This window comes from Synchiropus splendidus, chromosome 9 (genome assembly GCF_027744825.2).
Source record: "Synchiropus splendidus isolate RoL2022-P1 chromosome 9, RoL_Sspl_1.0, whole genome shotgun sequence".
In the NCBI taxonomy this organism is placed as follows: Eukaryota; Metazoa; Chordata; class Actinopteri; order Syngnathiformes; family Callionymidae; genus Synchiropus; species Synchiropus splendidus.
Genome location: NC_071342.1, coordinates 6292393 through 6318754, shown reverse-complemented (window position 1 = coordinate 6318754; position 26362 = coordinate 6292393). Strand labels below are relative to the sequence as shown.

Genomic DNA, 26362 nt, shown 5'->3' with positions numbered 1-26362 from the left:
AAGCAGTCAACGAATTTAAGTGAAATTGTTAGGTTGTAGGTTATTACAACCTAATAACTTTAACTTCTGTTTCAAAAACCTAGACTGTTTGGCATGTCGTTTTCAAAGCATCAAGCCTGATAATTTAAAATCGTATGGATGTACTGAAAAGAATGACAAGGCCAACCTATCAGGTCTACCTGATTAGAAGAGTGACTTGCTATCACCTGATCTGAGATAGACAGCAAGATAGCAATTTTAAATAATATCAACAGGTCAATTACTTTTTTTAATCTTATCACGCTCCAGAAATGTGAAGCACGATGATGGTAGCATGAATGAATTCGCTATTGTTGATCCAAGTTGTCATGTTGTCTTTCCATTGCCAGAAATGCGTTCATATGTGTACATAAAACACAGCTTTGCTTTGATCGTGACACAGGGTACAAAACATTAGTGTCTTACTTGTCACACGAGAAAATCTGAATTTTACCAAATTTACCATTAAAAAATAAATAAATAAAACGGTATTCTGGTGAAAGGCTCTGTCCTTCCAACGCTACAGTTTCTGCGTATGTGCTGCGTTCACTGACCCGCTCATTGTTTTACCAACATGCAATAAAATGTGCACTTGTCTACATTTCGTCGTGGCTAATAGATGAATATAATTCGAAGTGAGTGTATAGTCGCTGTTTCGTTATTCGTTTCTGTCCTACAGTTTTTTAATCCATCACCAGACTGGTGAAACGGTATCGTCTTAAAATATTCCCGATGACCCCTAAAGGCCGCACGGATGACGGTATGAAGGGTACTCCCCGCGTCGACAGCCACAAACCGCCTCCCCATGAAAACACCGGACTCATAGCACATCGAGGTCACAACCACTATAATCGGAGGGGGATCGTGGACGCTGTAAGTTGTTCTACCTTCATCTATATTTTATAGGTTTAGTCAAAACCCAGAAACAAGCTCTTGTCTCCCATCATGTGTCGATGTGGTCAACTGCTGAAAAGTCTTGAGATGTTATTCACCTTAAGATAGGTTTGCTGCCGACATGAATCTCTGTGAATCATTGCGGACTAAATCTTGCTTAACCCAGAAGGCGTATTTGGAAGCTCGACTGCATTGACAGTAACCGTTTATGTAGCATTTAGCGAACACAAATCGTGGGTTATTCGGGCTAATAGTTCCCAAATCCCGCGCTACGAACACAACAGCCCAGTGTAGCTGAATTGAAGCTAACCCACCAGCTAGCTCGCTAAAACACTGAAGACGCCAGCTTGCTCTTCTATATTTAGGTAGCCAGGATATATAAGCTGTTAAGCCACACAATGAAGCGGCTGTCGGGGACGTGAATGTGGCTAGAAGCAGTGCTTTAAAGCCACCCGTGACGCCCGTTGGTTTTGATGTATTGCCGTTCCGAAGGTGTGTCAAGTAACGTTTCAGTGAAGGATCCACATCAGCAGCTGAGCCCTTCTTTCTGTGTCAATATTAACGAGGGCGATTCATTTGGAAGTCGTTTATATTCAAATTCAGTGAAGAGAACTTGTAGCATAAGGTGCCACGCTTTGACAGATGTGGAAATCACGTGGTTCTGAGAGGAACATTACAGCTACTCATAATTTATGTTGTGGTGGGAGTTGCGTTAAGCACCGTAAAAGGCTCGACAAAGTTATTCTTCAATCCTCATATTTTTGTGAATGATGCGACATTTATTTGAAATCGGTAATGGTGCTGAACAGAGAATATTGCGGCTGTAGTTAAAAAAGAGATTGTCATTCACTAGTTTGTGTAAGAGAGAATATACTTTTATTGTAGTGATGCTCTGACTTTGGGGCAACTAGATACTAATGTTTCCGGTTTGGCATCACAAAGGCTTTACATGGAACACAGTTAAACCGTTTCAAAAGTTGATGGGTTAAACTGAAGCATTGCACAATATATTTTACTGGTCTTATCTAAAACTGACTGATGTCAGAGCCTGTTTTCCAAAACAACTCAGTTTTAAATGTTGATTAATCGTTTTTTTTTTTAAGCTTACAGCTTCAATATTCATACATGTTATTATGATTACAAATCGGATGCTAAATGTGACAGCACTATCAACTTATTAAATTTTAGATGTGGTAATCTTTCTTGTCTACCAGCGGTTAGAGGGTCTCACTTGAGTTTTTTTCCAGTCAGGAAATTTTATGGAAGGCCTATCCTACTGGAACCTTAAGGTAGCTGTCATAATTGTGGTCATGGTGGTAGGTTTGGTTTTGCAATAAGGAAAGTAGTTGGCTGTCTGTATGCCATGTGGATCATTGGCTTACTAATTCTGAGGCATCTGTGAGTCAGTGTTTGCTGCTGCAGGTGGGGCCAGTGTTAATATTCAACATTGACTTTGATATTTAAATGAGGTCTCTGGCTCGGCCAAGGTGAACAGTGAAATGTATGCCATTTTAAAAATCAGCACGTATTCTGTCTGATCATCTCCCCTCACTCCAGACACGATCTGTTGTTCAAACATTGACTCAAGAGATTCTAAATTTACTTCCTGTCAGAAATGCAGACTGCAAAACATTGTCTTAATGACTTTCGCAGACACACAGATGAGGGAACAGGGACATTTCTGTCACTGAAGTGGTGAGAAAGCAACTTTTCACAGACATAAACAAATGGCTGAGTGTTACAGAGACAGATTGTTGAAGTGAATCAATGGGGTTTATTGTCAGCACCACGTCCTGCGCAATTGTTCGGACCAAAAGCAAAACATGTCAGACCATCGACTGGTACAGTTGACAAGGGAGGCAATGTGGTTATGGTTGTAAGTGGAAACAAAGAATTTTCTGTTAGGTTGGCTGTGATTGAGTCAGCCATGGAAAAGTCTCATCCAACGTCCCAATGTATTGACCAACACTGGCTGAGGTCATCTACTTCCTGTTTCTCCGGAAAGGCGTTTTCAAGTCATTCACTGTAACGATTTATCCGAGACCTAAATGTCATCGTGGAAGAATGACTTGGCTTCATTTTACTATATAGTTCACTGTCTTTTCAGGAAATCTGAGACTTGCCAGACAGTGCTCCCTATAAGCCTGACTGGCTCCTATTTCCTGTTGTAGTTGGTCTTTTTTTTTTTTTTACCAGTGACTAATGATGCCATTCATATCTTTGTCCACAATTATTTTATGGTGAACAACTTTTTTTTATATACTTGCTGTATAAGGTGGGGCAGTACTGGAAACACACAGATCACCTAAACATGTTGATTGAAAGCAGATGTGGAATGCATCCAGGAGATAAGGGGAAATAGTTTCGGGGGTGGTGATGGAAGCAGGAGTGCAGAACAGGGAGGGAAAGTTCGTCTGTTTTGCTCAGATTTTGCTCATGAAGGAGGTTTCTCAAAGCGTGTGAGTAACGTAAACGTGGTGAGATGCAAGGATGCTACCCACAGGAGATGCCACATACCATACTAATCTGCAAAGGAAGGAGTGTGGTATCTGCGTATGGCACTGACTCACATGAGTGGGTGCTTATGAGATTGCATGATTGCTACAGAAGCAGATGCTGCTTTTGTGTTGGTGGTGAGGTCCAGAATCATTCATTTGCATCACAGAACTCACAATATCCAACTAGAATTATTTTGAAACATTTATGTTGCAATTGATTTTGTGGTTTGGGAGTCTAATATACAGGTATGAGTATTACCGGAGGAAAGAAATGGTCTGATTCCTCTGTGCAAACTAAAATGGGGTTTATTGCAATATTTCAACAGTTTACTAGGGCACAGTGCCAATTTTGTTTTTGAAAACCACTCCCCTCACCACTAAAACATTGATGGAAACACCCACAAATGTTGCTTTTCTTTTAAGTTACAGGTGTCCTGTATTAATGCATCTGGCTCCAGTTTTGCAGCGAGACTTGTTTCACAATTGATATCTTCTGTCGCAATTTTGCAACTATGGCGCCTAAAGGGTTACTCTGTTACTCTGCGTGTGAGAGGAGTCTACTATCAGCAAGTCAGTCAGTATCAATGCATTTTCCTTTTAAGTCTTCCCCTTGATGACTATTTTGGTTATTTTGAAACTGATATTTGAGCCACGGGTATCGATACATGTATCTCTTTCAAATCAACTTTCTTTGCACCATTGTGTAGCACCTTCAGGCATCAAATCAGATGTATGGCACCACTCCGGTTGTAAAAAGATGGAAGATTGATAAAATTGTGGCAGTTTGAAAGCTCTGTCACACAAATGTCAAGCACAGTGGAAATACGATGAACCTCCGAACACATTTCAAATGTCACCGCTCGGAACACGCAACTCCTGGGACTCAGTGAGTTGAGAAGTTATGGCACGTGTTGGACAGCTGTGGAACTTGTTAACACAAGTTCCCAACATCAGTGTCGTCTTGTGTTTTCCTTCAGAAAATGATGTAGGTGTGTCACATTGCATCACATCATGTTGATAGCTGAATATCATATTGTGAGAGTTTCAAATGCATGTGGCAAAGCGTCACACCACAACAAATTACTAACTTAAATTCCAAGCCAACAAAATCTGTAGAAATGTAAAATGAAAAAAAAATTGTAGCATCACAAACTGTTCTGTCGGTTTTATTTTAGGGTCAAGTTGTGGTGGTGTGTGTGGAATGGAGTGCTCCCAGATGTTTGTGACATCTGTATCAGAGTGTGTGTGTATCAGAGGTGTCGATGATGTTCTTTTGCTATTTCCATTATTGTTCCATTATTAAAAATATTTTTTTACCAATTAATATTTAAGTCGTTCAGTTGTTCTACATCCATTTTGAAAACTCAGACTTGGAACATATGTGGAGTTGATAATTGAAATTAAAATTACTACTTTTTTTACTCATCAGCTTCTAAGTTTCTTACCCGAGTTGAGAAACATTTGAATGTCAATCTGGTCTTAAGGGCAGTTGTTGTATTACTCTACAATTTGTAGTTCAGGTTAACACTATTCTGTCTTGAAGGCATCAAAGATGCTGTTGTGACCACAGCTGGTGTAGAACGCTATCCCGGACTGGCCTTTTTCTTTATCTCAAATATGGTATGAAAATTTCAGCTCCGGTCTATAAGCATCGATCATTTGATTTCCGTCTGAGCTCTGCCTCCAGAGAAGCAATATGTCATGGCTTTAATCAGGTTTAGGCCATAATTGGAAACACATGAAGTTTTACTGGCACTCACATGATGTCCCAGTTTCCTGTGGCCTAATACTGCAATTTTGAAAGCAGAGGCCAGTGAGGATGTTGCTTTCTAGACAACTAGTAAAAAGTATTGGCTCATAAAAAGAGGATTGTTTAGAATAAATTGGGATGAAAGTGAGATGTGGCCGCTATTGTTTTGCTCTCTAAACACAGGTGCAGGGGAGGGACATTCAGTCAGGAATTTTTGAACAAGCACTCTTCAAGTGGTCTTTGTGTTTTGTTCCTGTGTGTGACATGTGTTTACCTGGGCTGACATCCCCCTGGTTCGGACGTGCTTTGCCTTTTTACCAGCATTCCATTCATGCTAATGTAATCTCTGGAATTTTGTAGTCCGAATGATGGGGGAAAAGATAAAAATGTATACATCTTAACTTTCAGCCTGCATTCTCTGGTACTCGTGATGGTTGTGATGCTGCTCTGTGGTTGTTTGTCGTGTATTTTACCACCCACAATGTCCTTGAGAAAAAGTTAACATTTAAACCAATGTGTCATGTGATACAATGTGCTAACACAATACAACAAAAGCAGCAAAAATGCTGATGTTGTTCTCCTGTGTTTATATTTTAAACTCTTAACCCTTACCCCTTAACTCTAACCTTAACCCTTTGTTTTCAGTCAATAATTTTGTGTATTACATTTGCCACAGAGATTTTCATATATATCATTTTGATTATAGCTGTGATTTTTGTCCTGACTTATTCTCCAGAATTAGAGGTCTTTTTGATACTTCCTCGGTTCATAATTTCCTGGCTGCTGTCTAAAATAGCATGAATAATTTAGGACAGCTTTCGTGGCGCATCATTATTAAAACACAACAGCCTCATAAAGAATACAAATGCATGTCAAAATGGAAAAGAATTATTAAAACATGGAAGGATGGGTTTAGTGCGGCTATAAGTCGATCGAATAACACAGTGAAAGAGGACTTTTTTCCAATTAATATTATTTGAGAACATATTTGCAGATGTGATTATGAGATAACATTTTCATGTGTGCGCGAGTCTTTTTTTCAAATTATTATTCAACTTGATATCATTATTTCAAAAGGCTACAGCTTGGCAATTATAGAGATAGAGGCACCCACGGCAAATGATAAATCTACAGCGTGGACCAAAGTTTGGGGTGGAAGGAAATTCACTCATCTAATTTCCATATTATGACGTCACCTGACGCTGGCCATAGGGAATTACATAAGTTTTACAGATATTTATCTGATCCACTGGTGACACTTCCTCATTTATCTCTATCACAACAATGGTGATGATGGGGGCTCCTCCCTTGTCTACTAAATAGAAAGTGAAAACCACCCCTCTCCCCCCAAAAACATTGATGGAAACACCCAAAATTTGCTCATCTTAAAGTTACAGGTGTCCAGTAGTAACTGCGTCAGGCTCCGATTTTGCAGCTGGGTTTGTTTCACTATTGCAACGTTGTTTGGTGCAATTTTGCAACTACTAGTAGAGTTAACTGTTGTGCATGTGAGATGAGTTGACTATCAGCAAGCCTCAATTACATCTAACAGGCAATCAGTATAAATGTATTTTTCTTGTAAGTCGTCCCCTTTATGGCTATTTTTGTGATATATAATGTGCAGTGTCAGTGAAAATGCTGATAATGGAGGGTACAGAGAGCGATTCAATTTCATGTCTGAATGGAGCATGTAGCGTGCAGGAGCAACATCGTACATTATGTAATGACTTTCACTGATGTTGCAGTGACTTTCTAGCTCCATTTGTCAAACCCGTCTCAAGTTATCGTGGTTGAAGAAAGTCACCGTGTACTGGCAGTTTGAATGACACTGCTGTAACGGAGGACGACTGGAAACAGCGACTTGAGCCAGGATGTCGTGTGTTAAATTACATAGTGAAAGAGAAAACAGGAAAACAAATGAGGTGCTTCGTTGGCTTTTTTTGAGTAAATCCTCTCGGGTGTTGTCGTTCATGGTCAGCCGACATGAAACTCTATCCAAATGATCAAACAAATTAGTTTTGTTCAGTAAACATCACATGGCACACTTTGTTTGGCTTTCCGCCAACATAAATCCCTGTTCTTTGTTGAAATGAAATTCTATCAAAATAATAAAATGCATATTTTAGCCTCTCTCAAGCAGTTTTAAATATGTATTTCTTTTAATGTTCTATTACATGGGTGCTTTTTTTAGAGTCAAGCAATAGGATAAAATAAATAAGCGCTGTCAGTTGGCTGGAGTTTCATGTTGTTGACTCTTGCTCAGGGAATTTTAATGGTTGGATAATTAATACACCACATCATTCTGTAGTCTGGTAAGTGTGAAGAAGAGAGGATCATCTTGTACTGTCATGTTTGTGTATTTTGTGACTCTTTTTAAATACTGCTAACGTTGTCCTTCTTTTTATTTCATTGATCAAGGTTTCTCTTGAGGACTGTGAAATTCAGTCCAACAAAGGACTTAGTTCGTAACGTAACGTATCGCAGTCCTTATAGTATTGCAGTAAATCTAATATTGTATCGTCACTCCTGTATTAGGATATGTGTTTTTGGCATCTGCAGTCAAGTGTGTGTAGCTAGGCAACAGCTATGTGTGACACCGTGTGGTTTTTAGTCAGAATCTAAAACACACTTCAAAGTTGGTTTTTAAAGGATGGCATCACTCTGCATTGTTGATTGTCAATACTCTTGTCCTGTAATAGCTTAGTCAATGCACTATTTGCACTTTTACCACTTAAGTCCGTACTTACCAAGGTGCACAATAACATGATGGTGAAGGTTAAAGTCTAAAAAGTGTCCCATTCTTGAGACAAAAAACTGCGCCACCAAGTCCAAACATTATTTTCTTCTCTGACTTTTTTTTTCCTTTTGAAGTACATTTCAAAGAAAAGGGCCAAACCAAATAAGAGTATAACACTCTTGTTTAATGCATCCTTTCATCCGCTACTATTTCTAAACAAAATGAGGACTTGTGGAATTCAAACACGCTTCACTTTCATTGACGCTGTTGATCACTTTGGTGAACGGCTCATAAAGACACGCTTGAAAGCTGACTAGCACACTGATTACTCTCTGTTGACAGCAAGTCTCTGTGCACTCTTTCAGATATTCCGAATGTGTCTGCACCACATGCAGTTCAAAGAGACTAGGCCAGTTCTGCCTCGTCCTCTGAGACTGTTAGGTCCCGACGTTCTAATCAGTGACTCATGAAGCCACAGGTGGTTTTCTCATTAGCAGATCTCAGTTGTTGTGCCATTAAGCCGGGTTCTCCAGTGACTATATTCATGGGTCACTCATCGTGCTTGCCCTTGAACCCACAAATTTGTTGTGTAAATCTAGTTGTTGTGGATCTCCATGATCACACGATTCGTGGCCCGTTGCCTCAAGTCATGATTTAACTAGCTTTTATTACTCACTGTTTTGCTTACCATGCTTCTACTTTATATTTGGAGGAATGTGATGTATGATTATGTAATTGGGCCCCTAAAAAAAACACCACATCTGCTGAATCTTTCTTATTGTCCCACGAAATGTCAGCTGCACTTGTTCGAGGCCGTAATATTGTGCATGTTTGAGAGCTGCTGTGGTCAGCTGTTGGGGCGAACAAAGTGATGATCCACACACACTCATACAAGCCTCATGGCCGCTGGGCTTCAGATCAACTGTACATGCAACTCATTCCAGTGCAGGTTTGGCTTGTGCTGTAGCAATCATGTTCCAGGTTGAATTGGCTACTTACAGAGTGTGTTTCTCTTTGGTTTCTCCTGTGGTGTTTGCTTGCAAGAGTGCATGTCAGACCATTGTTTTATTTCATCGTGCTGCCACATGGAAATTAGCTCAGCTAGTAACCACATGAGACTACAATGTAAAAATAAGATTTAAATATCAACAAGCAATATTTATTTTTATATTTTCTATATTTTTATTTCACACCACACACTGTTCATTTACAGTGTGGGGAAAAGTCCTTGTGTAAAGTTGTATATGATATTTCTTAAGTCCGAAATAATGTCTACTCTCCCACTTGTATGTTGTTAGTGGTATCTTTTACAAAAGAAGCCAGACATCTGCAGAAAACCGAAGCATTCCAAGCGTGTTATTCATCCTCCCTCTTTCAGATGAAACAGTCCTTGGCTTAGTAGTCCATATTTCCTAAGTCTGAAAACTTGGAATGCTGCTTATCGTATTCAGAACCGCTTTGTCAAACCACGGCTCATTATTTAATTTAATCATTATGCAGAAAATGTGATGAATTAGGAAGTGTCTTATCTGTTAAAGTATCTTGGTTAATTTGTAATCTGCCTCTTTAACTGAGCTGGCCATGCTGTGCAAATATTGCCCTCAACCTGTCAAGTATTTGTGTGGCTGGTGTAAAGTGATACAGGTGGGAGCATGTTCTTGTGTCATTGTTGGCTGGTTTCTCAAGATGAATTATCTGAAAAGCAACACCACTTTTTGAAAAACAATAGGATGTGACCCAGAGGATATCGAAGTGGGAGGTGTAGGGAACAATGGCTTCAGTTTAGAACGGTTTGCTATTGTTTGGCTACTATTGGAGGTGGACATTGTGTGGTGATGTACTCCCCAGCCTGTCGACCGCTCAATGAGTAACAGTAGGAGCTGAGGTCAGGGCATTTAAAAAAAAAGTTTCCTAGTCTAGTTTATGTGCAACATGAGCCGCTGACTGTGAGGAGGTGTTTGACTGAAACCGTCAGAGGAGTGGTCTCTTGATGAAGGCTTGTGGTTCACAAATTTTCCATTGTCGTATGCAGATAAAAGTAATACGTAATTGAATGGCAATCTAGTTTTACTGCCTTGTCTTCAAATATTACTGCAACAAATTAGGGCAGCAATAACTTGTCGCCCTAGATCGACAATTGTATTAGTTGCCAACAGCTTTATGCATCAATGAGTCATGATGTAAGAGGAGAAACGGCTGGTGCTCTGGAACAATCACGACCCAAAAAGTATGAAAACATCTCACAATGGAGTCTGCAATGTCAAGAAGTGAGATGCAATACTTGCAATTCAAAGTTTCAGAACAATGCTGAACTCTAGACCAATGTTTTTCAACCTTTTTTTTAAGCCACGGCACACTTCATTCAGTGAAAAAAATCCCAAGGCTCACCACCAAAGGAACCCCGGCCAAAGCACAATTGTTCTTCGTCGAAAGCCAAGTAGAATCCCTTTTAATTTGTGAAAATCTTTAACTGCTGAGACTCTGCTATTTTGGCATGCTATTTGCAGAAACATAGCAGAAAACATATTTTTTTAAATGTGTCCAGGAAGGGGTGAGCAATATGGAAATAAATATTTATTTTCTACTGTTTTGATTTTATAACACGCTCTTTTTTCATGATTTTTTTCTCGTTCGAGGAATTCCCAGACATCTTGTACATTCTTTGCCTCAACATTATGACTCCAACTACTCTCTCATTACACTTTGGAGCGCATTTATTTGGTTCTGCAGTTTTTAGCCAACTTTTAAATCACGGTGCAAACTTTGATAGTCTACGAGTGTCAATGTTTAGAAGTGAGAGGTCACGTTAACTGCTAGCATATAGTTCAGACAGTCTTTGGTGTTGCGGGTCCGACAAGGAACACTTGGTTTGTGGTCAAGTTAGAGGTGCAAAAGGTTTAAAAACAACTTGGAGTTGTGGATTTCACAGGGGAAGAGGAGCACTGCAGTGAGTGATGGAAGGGTCGGCACATCAGCATAGATCTATAGTGTATAGAAAGATGTCATCTCCTCGTTGGTAGATCGTCAACACGTTGTAATTGTTCATGTTTAATGTCACCATATCACCCACCTGTATCTCCAGGCATATGAAGTGAAACTGGATAATTTCCCGTGGCATACCTGGCAGGCTTCCATGGCACACCAGTTGAAAAACGCTGCTGTAGACAAGTGTTTACAATTGTTCCTGGCATATCCCGACTTGACTACAAATTTTTAAGATAGTCTGTCACTTGTTGACTGTCATATTGGCCTTCAGTTGCCACCCCGATGCACTGTGCCTCAATTTTGTCTCCCACTTTGTCCGAAATATTATGCTTTTTCATCAATTATATAGGCTTTTTCCTTAATGCTTTTTCGTAACTATTGTGTTCAATACCATCTTGGTTGCATGGCTTTCTTCGAAGATCACATATGAACGTTTGCCTACTGCTCCAAGCAGAACATTTGGATGAAGGAAAGGGAATTATACTGTGAAGGAGCAACCGTGTTGGCTTACCATCAATTCAAAAGAAGTGTACTTCCAGCTGTAGTTTAGACAGACAATAACATATTTCAACTTCACATTTTTCATGGTGGTTTTCTGCTTTCAACATACCATTCAATAGATCTAAATAAATTACATGAAGTGGGAGTGAAATAGGACGTTGTTTTTATCAGATCTGCCGTCTAATGATTCTGCTCGGAGCTAGGTGGTTGGCTAAACTGTCAGGAGGGTTGGTGACAGGTTAGGAAAACAGTTTAATTCCCTATGAGGCCAATCTTGTTGAGAGCCAATTAGGGAAATCTCAACCCCACACATGGCTTTCTCCGAGTTGAAAGAACAAGGCTGACCTAGTTTGGTGTGGAAATTTAGAAACGGGTCGGTTTAAATGCCGAACACCAGTCCGTTGACTTGCTTACTTTGTAATAAAACACAAGGTATCCTTTCCTGTCTTTTGCTGCAGTAATGAAAAGTGACTCCACATTTTAAAGTGCAACTGTGTTGGGCGTTATCTTCTCAAGTCTAATCTTAGTGCTTGGGGAATGAGCTGAGGATGTTGTGTTTATGTTTGTGTCAGTGTGACAAATTGTTCCTCCTGGGTGGCATCTTAGCTGATGATGTCAGCGAGGCTGCTTTGTGCTCCTCTAATGAAACATTTAGAATGAAAGTAAAGGCAACCTGCTTTCAGGCTTTGTGGTCTAGATATTGATACAAAGGATAGGTGTTTCTGTAACTACACATGTTGGATCTGGACCTAAAATTTTGTATCTTGTTATTCAGATTTTGGTATTTCTTATCAATGTGAAATTATATGGCTATGGGCCACATATTTTTTTCACTTTTATTTATTTACTTTTATTTAATGTAAAACATGATGCAAAAGGATGTAGGAAGTTGGATGTCTGCCAATGGCGCAAGCAGGAAATAATGTTGTAAATTGAAGACCTAGTGATAAATTGATGTTTGCCACTGCCATATCCTTACATGCTGGACCAGCAGGGGAAACCGAGGTCAATTATTTAGAATGTTCATATCTTGATATGGTCACAATAACAACATTAGGGATGCACTGAATTGAAAAAAAAGTTTTAAATGCTTGGTCGAATACTAAACAATACGAATATCCAAAGTGGTTAATTTTTTGGGTTTTTATATTTTTTTTTAAAAATGTTGCTTTTGTAATAATAATATCAATAATATTAATCATAATAATTTAAAAAGCATAACACAATTTCCCATTATATAATAGGCTGATGAACACAGGGCTCTAGATACTTTGGTTGGACGCTCATTGCAAACTGGAATTCTATTCTCACTCTCAAACAGAAACGAAAACTTCAACAGTGCATGCAGACTGTGGTTCACATTGCACTGAAGCGTTGCCATGACCACAGTCTGAGCTGGCCGCGCTTAATACTTTGACACCGAGAAACACTAGAGGAAATGTGTCATCCATGGGTTGGAAAGTTGAGGTGAATCGCTCCTGACCGGGCAACGAGCTGCGGAGTCCGTGCTGTTACCACTGTGACTCTTGGCCACCGAAGCCAAATGTTGCTTTCTTTTCACTATTTGGCCACTGAATCAGATGTTCATCCTGAAACAACATACTGTTGATTTTGTGAATATGTTGAAGGTTAATATTGATATGATAATGATCCATAAATACATCCACTGATCCATAGGTTGAGTTCTCACACTTACTTGAAGGTCATTTCAAGCAGAGAAATTAAATAAACTGTAATAATTGAAGAATTAATCATTGAAATAAAGACTTGAACATGTGTTTAGTACGTTGTGGTGTGAAAAAATATCTTCATTGAACAGGCGATCACTGGGACTATTTTAACAGGAAATGAGTTCACTGCAGTATCGCTTCTCCGATTCCAGAAAACTAAATTGAGGGTTTTTTTTTTTTTTTTTTTTTTACTTTGTACTTTGTAACACTTTGAACCGACTTTTCCTTAAAGCACAAACATACTTGTGCTTATCAATCTGTCATCACATTTCCTACAAGATTCCGGATTAAGGTTTGACTTTTATAAGCGCCTCCAGAAGACAGCCTGTCAAAGCTATGCAGCCTTGTTGTGTTTGACATTGTTTGTGCGTGAACCGCTTTTTTTGGTGCTTGTAAGTTTCTATTTAATGTCATTTTTTACTATTTGCATTACAAACTCTTGCATCATAAATGACTTGGCAGTCCAAAACTGAGGTTAGGAATGAAGGCAATCAGGTGTATGTAATCCATGTTTGAGACTGTCACTACAATGCAAGAACATTTCTATGTGCTTATTTTGATAGTTTTGCATTGTCTGTTGTAATGTTTGGATGTACTTACCATGGAAATGGTGGGTAAGAAATTCGACCGTATAACCAGAGAGCAAAAAAATTAAGCTCAGTCTTTGCGCAGTGTAGAAAATAACAAAGGTATATTGTCGATTCTGAAGTCACTGCAGGTCGTTGCATAGGTTTATTAACTCATGATATTAGCTTAAACGCCCCTTCTTTGCTAATCTATGGATTCATTTATCACATTTAGCAATGATTACCTACAGGTAGACAAGCAACAGCATGTTTCAAAGGTTGCATCATTTTCAAGGAGTCAGTGTACTGTTACGTAATTGTACATGTGTTCTCTCTTGTGTTCTTCGGTCCCTGAAAAGGATCTATAACCCACAAGGCTTTAATCTTCAGCTGAATAATGGCGCGGGTGCTGAAATTGGGAGCTGTGTCTGTGAGTCTGTGAAGTGTGTGACAATAGATGGGCTTGTTCAGTAAACACTCGGATGTCAACACCAAAAATGAAAGCTTCCTACATCCTCGTGGTGCTGCGCCTAGTTGCTCACTATTGTTACTACCGCTCCGAATGTGATCGAGGTGTTGCTGTTATTCCACGTCTGTTGATGTAAAGGCATGAGGTGGAGTCACTGGTCAGCATTTTCCTGGAGTTTAAACAGAGATTTATATTGCTTCCTCTTCTAGACTGTTTTGAACTCTTCACGTGAGTTTGACATCTTTGCATTAAAATATTGACCATTATTGAGCGTTATATCTTGGCTCCCCGCTTCATGCCGTGGCTCGTGCGTGTGTAAAGCGTTGTTGTAAATGTAAGCTCAATTGTCTGGAATTAAAATAGTGATTCCACTCACCCGAACCATATTAGTCATCACAGTGGTTATTTCCATGTCAGCGTTCTGTAGGAACGATGACTCAGTTGCGCGAGTGATTTGATGAATCACTCGTCTGCGTTCATTGTGATCTTTTGATGTCGACCTTCCGTAGAGCCTCTGAGCCTGAAAAAGACTGCACAGGAAGGTCACAGCAACCAAACCTACAGTGAAAGTCTCCACCATGTTGTCAGTGCGTAAGATGCTTTTCTCACTGTTGCTGTTATTAAAGGCTAATGGTGGTGAGCAAACAGTTATTGACTCATGAGCTATTTTTTTTAATTATTAGAGCTGCCGTTGGGAAACGTATTTATAACCCTGAACTGTAAATGTGATTCATAGTGTGACATCTCAAGTCCACTGGACCTGCGTAAATCATGTACTCTATAGCAAATATTGCAGGGGGTTAAAATGATGCCTCTGCAGTTTGCTTGCTGTTTAAGAGCCAAACAAGGTGTAGGTACCTGCAAGAACGTTTTTTGCGGTAGATTAGAATTCGTCTCCTTGCCAAATCAGTGAAATAAGATTATTTCTTTACGGGTCATGCTGTAAGCCGATTGAAGGAACAAAGGTCTTCCGTACACAGCTGACTCAGTAACTGCTAATCTTGGCTCTGTCTTGAACTCTGTTGACAAATTGCTGTAAGTGTTGTTTCCTTTCAGCTTCCTGAGCTGGCACACAGCTGCGTCGTCATGGGAGTTCGAGTGTTTATGTTGCACTCTTGGTCCGACTTTATAGTCATGGGGTTATCAGGTTAAATTGTTCTGTGAAGCTCAGCGGGAAACGCATCTGCTGCCAAGTGGTCTCAGGGTTTCAGATAGTTTGGCTTGAAGTTCTGGGATCTTGGCTTCAATTCTCTGGCCCAAATCAACAGAGGCATGAGATGAGGTACTGGTGAGGCATTTGCTGCTCTGCCAGCGGGCCGGTCCGGTGTTCATAGCAGCTTCGAGAGCAGATTTGCTGTGGCCCTGCTGCTGGCTGATTGCCCTCTTTACAGGGGTGCGGCAAGCTCCATGCTCAGTGCTGACCTTCCCTCTTGATTTATAGGTTCCTCCTCATAGTTCCTCTCTCGCTTTCCTCTTGGTCCCCCCCCATCCGCAGTGTAGCTCAACCCGGCCCCTATCTTACCTCACATTCCCCCACGCCGAAGTGGGACCACCCTGTATACACTTTAGACGTCTGAAAACAAACTCTTGATACAAAGCAGATGTGAATTCTCCTTAGAGTCCACTGGTGCCTGAAGCCGAGATGACTTGAGTTTGTTGAAGCTGAAAAGCAAACGAAGAAGAGGCTTTGAAGGCACAGAGGGGTATTTGCACAAGACACTTGTCTATTTAAACTTGGGCTCACGCTGAATCTGGATTGTCAAGTAGCAGCGAAAGCAGGTTTAATTCCCACAGGCAAAACTACTCTCCAACAAATGATCGATTCATTGTGAAGTTACAATGTTAGTAAAATGTTTTCTTATCTGGTACAATAAGGAAGTGTGTTGCATTGTGTGCAAATAATGAAGAGATGCAAAGGTAAAACGTCTGCAATTAGGAACTAACAAACCATTTTTCAAGGGGGTTACATTTGTCTGTGGTAACCTATGACAAGAAATGCACATCTGCTCAACGTACAGTTTTCACTTCCTCCTTTATTTTACCACAACGGCAGTGATTTAGTGCAAAATAGCAAAAACTTTGGTTTCTGTTCTTCAATTTATTATTCCTTGGCCCATGTAAATAAGAGACTGACCACTTTCTTTGGACAAATCAGACTGCCTGAAATGGAACGTATTTAGTTGGCATCCTGCCTCTGGGACATGAGTTGAGCAGCTCATACTTTAATATCACTGTTTAGTTGCACTACTCCAGTGTGGCTCATGACACATTTTACTTGTGTGGTCTTTGATTCTTGTAGTGTTTGATTTCTTGCTAATGTAATGGTGTTAAAGAATGGATTTTTATTGACAGTGAATGTCTTATTGGCGTAGTAAATAAAGCAAACCATTCAAGAATGGTACACTTTCAGGTAGGTCTGTGTATTGGCAGGTATCTTGCAATACGATGCGTATTCCCGTATATGAGTGGTGAGATGATGCATTGCGATATATTGCGAAAATGTAAATTCAGCGGTATATTGTTGGGGAAATCAAATAATGCACTAGTACTCCAGCTAGACTTTCAGTAACCACCAGAGGACTGAATCTCTCCATTAATCAACATAATAACTTGGTGTGCAGAAAGAAAACGTTAAACATGTATTAAACATGTTAAGATGCAGCAGTATATCCAAGTAATTTTGTATTAAATATTGATAGACAACTTAAAATATCAAGACAATATCGCACAATCCAATTCTGCGATATTTCATCAAAAATTTCAATACGTTGCTGAATCAAGTATTGATATTTTCTTAGAGCCCTATTTCCAGGACTTATAATTTTCATAATTTACTTTTGGTATCAGTCCGTACAACTGAGTTAAACTTAGCTGCATGAATCCAACACTGAATGTTGTCTGCACTGTATTGAGTTGTGTAGTGTTAATACACTGCCTGGCCAAAAAAAAAGTCGCCTCCTGGATCTGGGGTTGCTGCAGTTGGTCAGGTCTAGGTTCAGCAACATTATGTGCTCAAAGAACGGGGTAAGCTGACTACCTGAATATACTGAATGACCAGGTTATATTCCACCAGGGCATATTCCAAGATGACAGTGCCAGGATTCATTGGGCTCATATTGTGAAAGACTGGTTCAGGGAGCATGAGACATCATGTTCACACATGGATTGGCCACCACCAGTCCAGACCTGAACCCCATTGAGAATCTTTGGGATGTGCTGGAGAAGGCTTTGCACAGCGCTCAGACTCTAGCATCATCAATGCAAGATCTGGGTGAAAAATGAATGCAACACTGGATGGAAATAAATCCTGTGACATTGCAGAAGCTTATCGAAACAATGCCACAGCAAACGCGTGCTAATCAAAGCTAAAGGCGCTCCAACGAAATATCAGAGTGTATAACCTTTTTTTGGTGTATGTGTTAATATGGACCAAACAGTGATGTCATCTCCAACTAATCGCTTCAACATTATCTTGGCCAGATTACTCATTAGGTTGAGGCTTCAAATAGGTTCATTGTGAGCGTAATTCATTGATAAAATCATCAGGAGGTGGAAGCCCAGACACATAGTGTCGATGCTGAGCCATCTATCACCCATTTGCTCTGACACTAGAGTAGTATTCAGTTCGGTTAAGGTTTAGTTGAGCAATGCAATAATACAGAAACATTAAAATCAATTTAACAGGCGATCTCTCTCTTTCGTTTTACAGAGTTGAGCTCTTTCTAGAAGGTGGCTGGGGTCCCCTTGGGCGCCCCGTTCACTGCTCGACAAACACTAAAGCTGGCACGGACTGCTCCCCGCCCCCCAGGCTGCCAGGCCTCTTGTCTGTTTCCTGGATATTTAACCCTGGTTTCCTCGTCGCTTCAAAGATGAAAGTGTCAGCATGGTCAGTGAAGGAAGTCACCGACTGGTTGGTCAAAGAAGGGATGCCTGAGTATCTGGAAGCCCTGCGTCAGACGGACGGCCCCGCTTTGCTCAGACTCACCGAAGCAGATTTCCAGCAGCCGCCCCTCTCCTTGTTGTCGTCGGATGGCGGGCAGCAGTTGCTGTCGCAGCTGGAGACCCTGCGGATGGAGAACCACATGGAGGCCCATAAAAACGGCCACGCGAACGGACATGCCGGTGGCCTGCCCAATGGAACTGTTAAGCCCTACAGGAACGGCACCACGGAGATGGTCCAGATTCCTATCCCATCAAGTGAAACTCCGCGCTCCCCTTTCCCTTCAGAGTGTGGCAAAACTAGCATAGCGTTCCTCTATGCGGTGGTGTGTTTCGTATCCACCACCATTGTAATTTCAGTGGTCCACGAGAGAGTACCCCCGAAAGAACACACCCCACCTCTGCCAGACAAGTTCTTTGACCTCTTCAACAGGATAGAGTGGGCCTTCTCCATCTGTGAGGTCAACGGAATTGTGCTGGTGGGACTGTGGCTGGTTCAGTGGCTCCTCCTCAAACACAGGTAAAGTCCGTTTAATGCCCAGTGGTGTGTCTTTGGTGAATCTTCATTCATTCCTTCTGTTGCAGGTCCATAGTGGGCAGGCGCTTCTTTTTTATCGTGGGCACACTCTACCTGTACCGCTGTATTACAATGTACATCACCACTCTGCCTGTTCCTGGGATGCACTTCAAATGCTCTCCAAAGGTACAGTCCTCACATTCCTATTTCATATCATGAGCAGCCATTTGGTAACGCCGGCTGTGCTAAAATGAATTCAGTGCCTTTTTCAGTCCTGGACATTTGCTTAAGAATGCATTTTAAGGGTATCAACAGCCACTGCTGAGACCTTGCTTTGTAATGTTGCATGTCTTTCATATCGCCTCCCTGAGGGGAAGCAGCTGCAGAGGTTGAAGTCGTTGGCTGTTTACTTAGCTGCCAGTTGCAAATTCAAACAACATGATACGAGATCCAAGTTTTGCATACGGCCTATAACAAGACCGAGGACAGATATGTGTGTGTCTGAACACATTTTTTTGTGGAGAGGACACGTGGCAGTCAGACATGTTATTATAGTTTCATTTAATGTATATCATGTGGGAAGAAGAATCCTCAATGGCATGGTCACAATAACAGGCCATTATCTGAAGTGGAGAAGAGCGTTCACTGTCAGGGCAAAGTAATGAAGTCAAGATGTTCTACAGAAGTCTGTTAAAGTGTGATTGAAGTCTTTTGTCTGTGTAATCTAATTTTCCCTGTGTCTTTATTTATTTTTAAGTCTGTGTTGGATACATCAATCAACTGACTGAAATGATATTTGGTCTCTAATGTCCTTAAAGTTTCAGATGCACAATCTGCAACTACTAACTATAGGCGGTCAGGTTATATTAATCTTTATGGATGCCATCTGGATTATTTATTTAGCTGTTTCACTTCCATTTTCTGTAATTTCATTTAGAATTGCTGTTAAAAAGTCCTACATAATTCACATATTATATGTACGATCATGATTTCCTGTGCTTGTAATGACTAAGTGCTTACAGCTTTGAGAAGCAGATGGATTTCTTATGTGGTGTGTTTCTTATGTTATTGTTCAATAACTGAGAGCTGCAAATCGTCCTCCCGCTGACAGAGAAAAGGCAGTTCTAACTCATGTATGTGTGAAGTGTTTACTATGCTTGTGTCCAGTTGTGTTTTAATGACTGTAGGTCTTTGGAGATAACGGTTGAATGTCTGCGATCGTTTAGCAAAAGTCTGCTTTTCCTGTAATTTAAAAGAAAATACTTATCATTTGTTCATTTATTTAATATATGTATTGCGACCTCGGTCTGTCTATCGATCACAAACAGCTCCCCAACACGTTGATGTATTTCAACTCTCAACTGACTGAAATCAAAGGAGCAAGAATCGTATTGTCCAATGTGAAAGCTGATATATGAAAAGTTATTTTTTATCAATTAATTCTTGTCAAAAACAAGTTATTTTTATATGTATATAAATAATTGTTCGATAAACCTCATTTGAAATATCTAAAAAATAAAAATATAAATCAACGATGTATTAATTTTCTGCTTCAAAGGAAGAAAAGTTAAATTTCAAATCTGTTCATTTATTATTTCATTCTACTCTTTTTCAGGAGGGGCTGAGAGGGGCAGAGGCAGAGGTCAGCTAGATGGGGAGTGAGAGAGGGAAGTGACAGGAAGACAGCAGACCACTAACACCTACTGAAGCAAACACAACCTTGCTTTAGCTCAGACCAACATCCGCTCATGGACCAGAGTGTGAAGTGTAGAATTCAAATCCAGTATTACCAAAGTCAAAAGCCAGACAAAAAAAAAAAGTCCCGGTTAAGACGAGTTCCAGTTGATCTCATTTCACAGTGAAATAAGTGAGAATGTGTCTGTAAAATTGCCTTTTCTTATTCCAGCTTCAGGGGAACTGGGAAGGTCACGTGAGCAGAGTGATGAAGATGATTGCCGGCGGAGGTCTGTCCATCACCGGGTCTCACACCATGTGTGGAGATTATCTGTACAGTGGCCACACGGTCATGCTAACCCTGACATACCTCTTCATCAAGGAGTGTAAGTCTGTTTTTCCCCCCATGACTCGGAAACTTAGAAGTGAATAGAAAGTGGCTTTTCATCTGATGCTCGGCTTCACCACTCTGCACCGCGTGACAGGAAATTAGGGCTGGTTAGAAAGCTGAGCTGAAGCATGCTGCATGCTGACATTTCAACATTTTATGACACGCCTGTTTCGAAACTGCGCTTTCTGTTCCTCTGCGGTCCGTTTGGTTTGCTTGCTCTTCAAACCACTGGTGACGACGGCGCTGTGAGCGCCTGTTGTACTGGTTGGTAGAACAGCGACCTCAAGTGGTGGAAGGTAGTGCTAGCAACACTGGTGTACAGATTCCACAACAAAGAAGTACATTAGTATAGCTTTTAAAACCTCGTTTTTTAAGGGCTCTGCGCCCCATCCCTCCCCCTCATCATATCAATGTGAGCTCCTTTGTGTCTCAGACTCCCCCCGCCGGTTCTGGGTCTACCACTGGATTTGCTGGACCTTGAGTGCGGTTGGAATCTTCTGCGTCCTCCTGGCTCACGACCACTACACCGTGGACGTGGCTGTGGCTTATTTCATAACAACACGCCTCTTCTGGTGGTACCACACCATGGCCAACCAGGAGGTGAGTTACCCACTGTCTTGGTTCCGTAAAGCACTGTGTCGCATGACTCTGTTTCATGACAGAACGTGTCTTTAAATGGAATGGTTGATCATCACATTTTTAGTTACTAAATTAAAGAACTAAAACAAATCTTTTGGATGGAAGTGTCTCTTGTTCACCGGCACAAAACTTACATGAGGATAAGTGTATGAATAGGGCTGATAATAGATTACAATTTTTAATCTGAGTTAACTTGCGATTAATGACAAATTAATCACTCACTTTGTACATGTTCTGTAACTTAAAGGAAAATTTGATGAACACCAGAGGGGCCAATAATGTTTACAATGCCATGCTGTTTATTATGATTATTATTTATTCTAAAGAATGTTCATGACACTATCTGATGTTTGGGTTGTTGGAGCAAACACATGTTTGCACGAGCAAAGCATGGTGCTGAGAACATCTCCCTTGAGGCTACATTTTGAACGGATACAAACTGTGTGAAGAATTTGCCATTAATGGTGAGTTCACTCATCTTTAGGGTGATTGATTGAGATTAAAGTTTTAATCTATTGACAGCCCTATAAGTCATTAATAATAAAAATTTCACTTACTGGGTGGTACTCGCACACTGTAGAGTCGAACCTCAACACGGAGGTGAACATTGGTCAAATCCAGGAAGTAAACATAGATGACCCAACATGGAGCCTGCCAGCAGTTGAATTGGAGGTTAGGTGAAGAGTGTAGCAGCCAGCCAGCTGTGTTCTGCAGTGGTATGTCAAAAGATGGATGAAGAGCAGGCACTTTTTTCTCTTTTACAAAAGGATTTGATCATTAAACCTTTGCATGCTAAGTTTCTTATTAAATTGAGCTTCAAAGCTAAGTGTACTACAATATAGAAGTCACCTGTATTGATTTTCATGGCTGGAGTTGTTAAATAATGTAAGTCAAATTGTGTTTTTTTTTACTCAACTGGTATTTTCCACCTTTTACTAACACATTTTCACCTCACAACACAACACAATAGGGACTCTGAAACGACATAAATAAACAAACAGAGTATGAATTTGAACAATTTTCCTGGTGGTTAGCAAGTTCATTTTTATGAATGTATGAAGTTGAAAAATGAGATGATTATTTGTTGTTTATTTTAATACACGGTTGACATCTTTTGGGTCAATAATGCCACGTTCCTCTTCTTTTTTTTGCAGTCGCTGAAAAAGAAGTCAGAGAGTAACCTCTTCTCGCGTGTGTGGTGGTACAGACTGTTTGAGTATTTCGAGGAGAATGTCAGTGGCGTAGTCCCTCGCAGGTATCAGCTGCCACTGTCCTTGCAATTGCTGTGGAACCGCTGCTGGAGGTACAGAGTGTTGGACAGTCTGTGACCCTGGTGTCAGTCGGACCCGGACTTCCAAAAGTGCTGTTTTTATACCACGGGTCGGGGGGGGAAAAGGCACCATTCAATGTAGCGCTGTCCTGTCTCCTGTAGTGACAGATTTCTATCTCTCCAGTTGGGTAACACTGTGACCCAGGTAGATCCGTTTCCCTTCACTGTCAGCGCAGAGCAGTTAATACTCTTTGCTTGTGTGTATTTTCTCTCTCTGTGGGCTCGAGGGTTTCTGCTGTTGGAGCAGAGTGTCAAGCATTTAAACTCCTCTCTGCACAAAACGTCTCCATGTCAGAGTTAATTTCCCACTGACTCATGTCAATCATATTTAATAACCAAAATGCCATAAGCATTTTCTTTCTCTTTTTGTATAAAAGATTGCATTTTTGTAAATTTTTCCTTGCAAAGGGAGAAAATAAAAGACAAAAATAAAATAGGATTTTTACGCAAAACTTTATTTTTCAAAATTAAATGATGTCCAATGGGGAAAAAAATATTTTTAGATTTTTACCTTTCCAAGATGGATAACTTGAGAGCATAATCGTCTGATAGTGCCTTTACTTAGCTTGATTGTAAAACAGTCTGGTCTCCTGCCCGTCACCGGCGCCGCGGCTGCCATCACAGCGCGCCGCCTGGTGTCGCTTAGTTGTGTCTCGTTCCCATGAATGTACAAACAAAATGCCAGCCTTACCTAGAAGATTGGTCTTCCCGAAAATCATCACAGTTTCTGAAGCTCGATGATGTCATCCTGTCGTGGTCGGTTTACAACTTTCGGACTGTTATTTACGACGGCACACTAGAGACATTGAAGAAAAGGGTGGCAAGTGGGTCGTTGTTCAAGTTTAAAACTGGATTTTTAGGTCTAAAATTGAAGCGCTGACCTCAAGATGTCAGTATAGGAGTACACAAGTGTCTGGGTGCCTTTTCAGCAACCACACTGAAGATGTTTTTTGACCTCAAATGCCTTACATTCAAAGAACTGCATCTTGGTCACAATTTTCAAGTTTCCCCTTTCATAAATTTGTTATTCATTGAAGATGGTTGAATCATGAAATGTGTGTTTTCATTGCCTCTCCATTTAATATTTGACCGGCAAGGCCGGTTGCAAGGTTCTGAACAGAATTGCTGACTTTAAACGCCTCATTTTTAAGATACAAAAAAATAACAGAAATTGTGTTTAATCATAAATATTTGCATTAAATTTCAGTTTTACTCTCAGAAATGATCCATTTGCCACCCGTCATTTCTCAGTGTTCAATGGCACTAAAGAACTGTTGTCGTTGTTTCTATTTTTTTTTTTTTTTTTCGTTTTTGTTTCAAATGACTTCATTTTACCAGCCAGTCTCGAAAACTACCAGCCACGTTCAAAGTCCTCACCAACTCTCCCAGTGTTTGGGAAGACTGAAGTCCCAGACATTTCACTTGTGTCCCGGTGATCAAGCGAGCTGAGTCAGAAAAAAAGTTAGGGAATGTCCTCGGATGTGAGCGCAGGTATCCGGGCCAAAGTTTCAGATACGTACCAAATCAAGCTGCTACTTTTCATGGTGTAATATACAGTATATACATATATATTTTTTCTCGGATTACTTTCACATAAATGAGGAGAAGCAGTCGGTGCACAATGCAAATAGAATGTTCTTGGAGAGCGATCCCCGCACCGTGACTTGGACTGAAGAGCACCAATGTGAGTTTACTCCAGGTCTAATTTCAAAGTGAGAAACGCTTCAGTCGTCCAGTCATTTCACAGACGGAAGAGCACAAAGGAATCCTCACAGTCGGCCATATTTGAATATCTAATTCCATTTACTGACCGTGATGTGGGGCTATGAAGGTATGAGTTTTGGTTTGCCAATCACGTTGTAATTTATTGTTATTCTTTTTTATGGTTCTCATGTTTGTATGTATGTATGTATGTGTGTAGTAACCTCCTACCTAAGTTTGTTCCCGATGTTTGTAAGATATGATAAAGGATGCTATGTGGGGTTCTTTTGAATAAAAATATTTTACTATAAAGTAATCCGCTTTCACTGTGTTGTCATTGAGCAACAAAGATGACGTCATTACATGGCAGGTAGGTGCCAGCAGATGGAGGCAGTGAGTCAGTTTACGGCAGCATTCTGTAATTATTTACAGTAATTCGTTGTTTTTCTGATGTCGTCTGAAAAAAGTGCTTGTTTTTGGCTTTTATTATAGTAGTTATTTGTCTTGTGAAGAAAAAAAACCCAAACATTTAAGTATTTTTTACCCTTTTCCTTGTCATAATGTGGTTTTTTTTTTGGGTGTATTTTCGTTTTGTTCACTGGATAATCTAGATCTATGTTTAATTTCGGTGCTTGTGAAGTATTTTTAGAATAAGCCAAAACATTTGTTCAACTTCTTCCTGTGACATGTCAAAAAGCAGTATCTCTGGATTGTATTGAATTCATTCCACTTCCTGTCATTCAAATGTCGACATCCTGTTGGTCGGCGTCAATTCATATTTCAAACTTTTGCACGGGCCCCTCTGTCTGCAGTTCATCATGGAGACTGTCTGAGGGTTGCGTCGTGGTGTCCAGCCTGTTCGTGGCCCTTCCCCAGCACTCCAGACAGTCTGCTGCCGTCAGGTTGGCAATTTCCTTGCGGAAGTCTGGGATGTGCCGTCTTGTGACGACATTGAGGTGAACCACCTGGCTCTCTGCAGGGCTCCAGAATTCCAATCTCATGCTCCTTGATGGAGCCTCCGTGTACCCCTGCTTGTGCGTCATGATTCACTCGCATCTGATCGAGCTATGTGTTCAAAAATGTAAGGGAATCGATTGTCATCCGGACTGTTTTTTACAGCAGTGTTTATTGGGGTCAGGGATTTTCGTCTGCACATCGACTTTTCTCACTCTGCTCCGAAAGACCGTGCGCTTGGTTCCACGGGTGAATTTATTTTGGGCCGACTCCTCTCGCCCCTCTGGAGGACTCTTGGGCACCCTAGAGAGGCCGCCTTCCTGCTGGTCGAGCCAAACTCCCACACTGTCCTACTGTACTCAGCAGACTCCAGATAGACTCCTCTGCACACCGTTCGCTCCTCACCGCGTCTGTTCTAATGACGAAGGTGTGCAGAAGACTGATAACGGACCGGCTAAAAAAAGTTAATTGAATTTTCTGATTTCCTCGACGCCCCAACTCTGACACCGTCCCGAGCTAAATGAAAGGCTTCTGAAGCAGGCACTTGGAACAGCCTCTCTGATCTGGTTTCGCCCTCGGTGCAACCTGTTTCCCAATCTGGCCACTCTCCCCCGGCTGTCGCTTCGGCGTTATTATCCAAACAGGAACACGTCAGCCTCGGTATGAAAATCGTGGAGTGATGACTGCTGCTGTTGATGTTTCTTCGGGGAAGGGAGGCGAACAATGACTTGATTCATGAGTTGACAAACAGACTCGGCGGTCTTTCACCTCACATCCAAACTTGGGCTGTCGGTCCCTACTGGTAAATGGAACTGGTCAGTGGGTGGTTGTCAATGTGCTCCTTTTTTTTTTTTAGTTTAGACTTGAAAGGAGCTTTTTTTTTTATGCCAAGATTTGAAAGTTAAGGTCCAGAGAGCGGAGTCATGGGGTGGAACCACCAAAGGCTTGAGGAGGTTTTGAGGGGGACCAGAGACAAGAATTTAAAAAGTCATCCACCAAGCAATGTCAACAGAGCAATCTCTGGCAGCATTTGTTTAGTGTGTTGCTGCTCGTGGTGGGATTCTATTAA

The 26362-nt window shown here is 40.9% G+C and overlaps 1 protein-coding gene across 1 annotated transcript; it reads left to right on the top strand.

Moving 5' to 3' along the window:
* The first annotated feature begins 750 nt into the window (after positions 1-750).
* Positions 751-24644, top strand: LOC128764640 (phosphatidylcholine:ceramide cholinephosphotransferase 1-like). The gene is made up of 6 exons (XM_053874547.1): positions 751-891; positions 17858-18607; positions 18673-18790; positions 20511-20664; positions 21103-21269; positions 22463-24644. Exons 2-6 carry the CDS (start codon positions 18018-18020, stop codon positions 22634-22636), a joined length of 1203 nt encoding a protein of 400 aa, XP_053730522.1. The 5' UTR covers positions 751-891; positions 17858-18017; the 3' UTR covers positions 22637-24644.
* The last annotated feature ends 1718 nt before the right edge of the window (positions 24645-26362 follow it).

Coding starts and splice junctions, on each gene's coding strand:
- LOC128764640 (XM_053874547.1), top strand. CDS start 18,018: ATGAAAGTGTCAGCATGGTCAGTGAAGGAAGTCACCGACTGGTTGGTC. Junction 18,608..18,672: donor TGGCTCCTCCTCAAACACAG/GTAAAGTCCGTT, acceptor CTTCTGTTGCAG/GTCCATAGTGGGCAGGCGCT. Junction 18,791..20,510: donor ACTTCAAATGCTCTCCAAAG/GTACAGTCCTCA, acceptor TTCTTATTCCAG/CTTCAGGGGAACTGGGAAGG.